The sequence below is a fragment of the Chiloscyllium plagiosum genome, chromosome 6 (genome assembly GCF_004010195.1).
Source record: "Chiloscyllium plagiosum isolate BGI_BamShark_2017 chromosome 6, ASM401019v2, whole genome shotgun sequence".
NCBI lineage: Eukaryota > Metazoa > Chordata > Chondrichthyes > Orectolobiformes > Hemiscylliidae > Chiloscyllium > Chiloscyllium plagiosum.
In genome coordinates this window covers 118,996,605-119,001,232 of record NC_057715.1, presented here as the reverse complement: position 1 = coordinate 119,001,232, position 4,628 = coordinate 118,996,605, and the positions used below count along the sequence as shown (strand labels likewise).

Below are 4,628 nucleotides of genomic sequence, written 5' to 3'. Positions count from 1 at the left end.
ATTGCCCTTAGTGTTAGGTTAGGGGTATGGGTGGGTTGCGCTTCGGTGGGGCGGTGTGGACTTGTTGGGCCGAAGGGCCTGTTTCCACACTATAAGTAATCTAATCTAATCTATACTGTCGGAGGGTCAGCGCTGAGAGAGTGCTGTACTGTCGGAGGGTCAGCGCTGAGGGAGTGCTGTATTGTCGAAGAGTCAGCGCTGAGAGAGTGCTGTACCGAAGGGTCAGCGCTGAGAGAGTGCTGTACCGAAGGGTCAGCGCTGAGAGAGTGCTGTACTGTCGAAGGGTCAGCGCTGAGAGAGTGCTGTACTGTCGAAGGGTCAGCGCTGAGAGAGTGCTATACTGTTGAAGGGTCAGCACTAAGAAGTGCTGTACTGTCGAAGGGTCAGCACTGAGGGAGTGCTATACTGTCGGAGGGTCAGTGCTAAGAGTGTGCTATACCGTCGAAGCGTCAGCGCTGAGAGAGTGCTATACTGTTGAAGGGTCAGCACTAAGAAGTGCTGTACTGTCGAAGGGTCAGCACTGAGGGAGTGCTATACTGTCGGAGGGTCAGTGCTGAGAGAGTGCTGTACTGTCAAAGAGTCAGCGCTGAGAGAGTGCTGTACTGTCAGAGGGTCAGCACAGAGAGTGCTGTACTGTTAGAGGGTCAGCACAGAGTGCTGGACTGTCAGAGGGTCAGCACAGAGAGTGCTGTACTGTCAGAGGGTCAGCACAGAGAGTGCTATACTGTTGAAGGGTCAGTGCCAAGGGAGTGCAGCACCGTTGGAGGGTCAGTACTGTGGCAATGCCGCACTGTTGGTACTGAGGAGTGCTGTATTTTGGGAGGGCTGCACTGTCCCTTGGTCAAGAATGTGGGTCAGGTATTTGAGTTAACATTACCAATTGTGAATTATTGTGTCAATTATCACATACACCTGCAATTTGACCCTAACCGATGCTGTGGAAATTCTATCCTTCTCTAACACATATTCCCTTTCAGCTCTCATTATAACGTTATTACCCAAAGACCAAAAATATGAACGGCTACAGAAGCAAGGCAGTGATAGTAGGACAGTTCAGAGTCAAGCACATTGCTGTTGGTTTGGATGCATGTATAGGGCAGACCAGGTAGGGATGGAAGTTTTCTTCACTAAAGAGGCATTAGTGAACCAGATGAACCAGTTATGTTGTTACTGTTTAGCTTTAATTTCAGATTATGTTTTTAAAATTTAATTCCAATTCCATCATCTACTGTGATGGGATTCAAAACAAGGTCCCCTGAACATTATCTGGGTCTCTGAATTACTTAGTCCAGTGATAATACTATTAGGCCTCCCAAATAGGTCAGTGAAGAGACAGAAGTGGCACAGGTCATTAATTGGATAGTCTCAATCTGGTGACGAACAAGTTCCATGAGACTTCACACCTATTGGAGCTGAGGATGAGGATGAGGGTCAGGGGCTGGGTGGGGAGAGGTTTGAAAAGGTGGTTTATAGTAAAGAAATGGAACAAAGAGCTTGTCCATGCACTCCAGGATTTTCCTCCAATAATGAGCAGTTTTACCAGCTAAGAAGAGGATTCAGTTGTATTTTATGTTTAACATGTTTTCAAAATTCTTTCAGGGACTGGCATCGCTGGCTAGGGTAACATTTGCTACCCATCCTGAATCCATGGAGAAAGTGGGGATCTAGGAGAACCTGTTGGCTGCTATACATTCAGCATTTCTCCATCAGCTACAACCAACAAACACACGTATTGAACTTCTTAAAAACTCAAGCTCCTGGTGTCTGGCAGTAGTTTAGCTCCCTACCTGATCTCTGCATCCCTGACCCACGACTGGCTCCCAGCATCCCTGCTCTCCAGAGGTGCCTAGTGTCTGATAAGAGGAAGGGTCATTTGTGAAATCTTGAGAGTTTATTTTAAAAACTGCTTGTTTTAAAATGTTACTGAGGTGATAAGTTAGAGGTCATGGCTGGATGGGAAGACAGATAACATCAGTGTTAGTACAGACACGTCAGCCTCTACTGCTGTGGGAAGGGAGGGAAAAGCAAACGAAAAATAAATATTTTCCAAAATATCAACAATTATCCTTTGGCTTGTGCAATCTGCTGTGAGCAAATTGGCTGCTATATTTCTCAAGGAACTGAGAGGAAGGGGATGAGGGAGCAATTCTGAGAAGGCTTACTAGACTTACACCTGAAATTAGTGGGTTGTCTTAGGAGGAAAATGTGGACAGTCTCCGCTTGTATCCACTGGATTTCAGAAGAATAAGAGGCGGCTGAAACATACAAAATCCTATGAAGTCTTCACAGGGCAGGGGATGTGAAGAAGATATTTCCCCTTGTGGAAGAATCTAGACCCAGGGCTCACAGAGTTAAATAAATAAAATGTCATTTTGGACAGAGATGAGGAGGAATATTTTCTGAGTTCAGCAAACTGAAGCAGAGTTCTTTAAGACAGAAGTAGACAGATTTTTAAAATTTCATTTGTGGATGTGGGCGTCACTGGCTGTGCCAGCATTTTGGTGTCCATCCCGAGTTGCCCCTTGAGATTGTGGGGGTGAGCTGCCTTCTTGAACCTCTGCAGTGCATGTGCTGCAGGTAGACCCACAATGCCCTTAGGGAGGGAATTCCAGGATTTTGACCCAGCGACAGTGAAGATACAGTGGTACATTTCTAAGTCAGGATGGGGAGTGGTTTGGAGGGGAATTTGAAGATGGTGGTTTTCCCATATATGTTCTCCCCTTGTCCTTCTAGATGGAAGTGGTCGTGGGCTTGGAAGATGCTGTCTGAGGATCTTCAGTGAATTGCTGCAGTGCATCTTGTAGATGGTACACACTGCTGTTACTGGGAGTCAGTGATAGAAGGAGTGGATATTTGTGGATGTGGTGCCAATCAAGAGGGCTGTTTTGTCCTGGGCAGTGTCAAGCTTCTTGAGTGTTGTTGGAGCTGCACCCATCCAGGCAAGTGGGGAGTATTCCATCACACTCCTGACTTGTGCCTTGAAGATGGTGGACAGGCTTTGGGGAGTCAGGAGGGGAGTTACTTGCCACAACATTCCTAACCTCTGACTTGCCCTTGTTGCCATTGTGTTTATGTTGCAAGTTCAGGCTCAGTTTCTGGTCAATGACAGCCCCCAGATGTTTATACTGGGAGATTCAGTGATGTTAGCTCCACTGATTGTCAAGGGCAATGGTTAGATCGTCTTTTATAGGGGTTGATCATAACCTGGCATTTGTATGGATGGCAACAGGGTGAAGTGTTCTCAGGGTAGATGGGATGTGATGTCACAATCAGATCAGTCTTGATGTTATTAAGGAGGTTCAATGAGCTGCTACTGCTGTATATTTGTGTAGATGTTCAAGTCAGAGAGGGCGACTGAGTGACCATAGGGATGTGATTAGCTGCCTTGTGAGGGAAGATGCCAGAATATAGAGGCAGGAAGAGAGAACCTGTCATAGGAGACTAACTGACAAGTCATGGGTTGGCAGATACCTTTAATCTGGAGCTGAACAGATGAGCTGAGATGTCATGGTGGGCTGAATGGCCTCTCTCTTTATGCCCTATCATTGTATTCTAAGGCTTCCGTGCAAGTGAAGTAAGGGGTAACCACATTAAAGGATGAGAAACATTACACTTCCTTTCCATCACTTGTGCTCCTGAATGATTTCAGATGAGATCTCCATCTCCAGAAGCTGCTTATAGTCTCTAAGATTCAGGATGAGGAGTGTCTCACTCAGCACCATCCCTGCCCTCTGTAACGGTGAAAGATTACTCCTGATTTGGAGGTGCCAGTGTTGGACTGGGGTGGACAAAGTTAAAATATCATGCAACACCAGGTTATAGTCCAACAGGTTTATTTGGAAGCACTAGCTTTCAGAGCGCCGCTCCTTTATCAGGTGGTTGTGGAGTAAATCTCTCAATTTAGAATGAACATGCTGGTTTCAGTTCTTTCATATGTAAATCACAAGAACTTTTTTAGTTACATTTTCAAGTGAACTTTAACAACTGGCCCAGATAATGCATTGAAGGTGTGAGCTGCCCTGTTGAGGCTGTCTGTGCCACAATGGTCAGACTGATTCTCATCTAAAAAAACAGATTTACAGAATCTTACATGGATTCATGCAGTTTTTGAGCAAAATAAAATGTAATTCGGCATGTGGGGTGAATTTGTACTTGCAGAATTACATTTTGGTTTGCAGAAACACTGCATGAATTCATGCAAGATCCTGTAAATCTGTTTTTTTAGACTAGAGACAGTCTTACACAGGGCACCTCACACTTTAAATACATTAACAATTAGTGTCATGTTGGCCCAGATAAAGTTAACTTGAGAATATAACTTTAAAAAAGTTCTGTGATTTACATATGAAATAACTGAAAGCAGTTCAAGATATAATTTCAGTTATATCACTCTGTAAACATTTGCTATAAATTCTGTGTCTTACAATCTTATTCTCCACAACCAGCTGATGAAGGAGCAGCGCTCAAAAAGCTAGTGCTTCCAAGTAAACCTGTTGGTTTATAACCTGGTATCGTGTGATTTTTAACTTTAAAGATTACTCCCTCCTTCAATAACCACCAATCATCACCCACTCCCTCTGGGACCCTCTCTGACTGCGCCCCCCCCCCTCCCCGGACCCTCTGACCCC

At 45.1% G+C, this 4,628-nt stretch overlaps 1 protein-coding gene across 6 annotated transcripts in view; it reads right to left on the bottom strand.

Moving 5' to 3' along the window:
• The window catches only part of apbb1 (amyloid beta (A4) precursor protein-binding, family B, member 1 (Fe65)), a 127,981-nt gene that overhangs the window by 14,822 nt on the left and 108,531 nt on the right, over positions 1-4,628 (bottom strand). For 4 of the 6 annotated variants that reach the window (XM_043692584.1, XM_043692581.1, XM_043692585.1 and 1 more), the window contains one exon: positions 1,788-1,853. The exons of the other annotated variants lie outside the window; for them this stretch is intronic. In XM_043692584.1, coding sequence (XP_043548519.1) covers positions 1,788-1,853 — 66 coding nt within the window. The remainder of the gene's footprint in view (positions 1-1,787; positions 1,854-4,628) is intronic. 6 annotated transcript variants of the gene reach the window in all.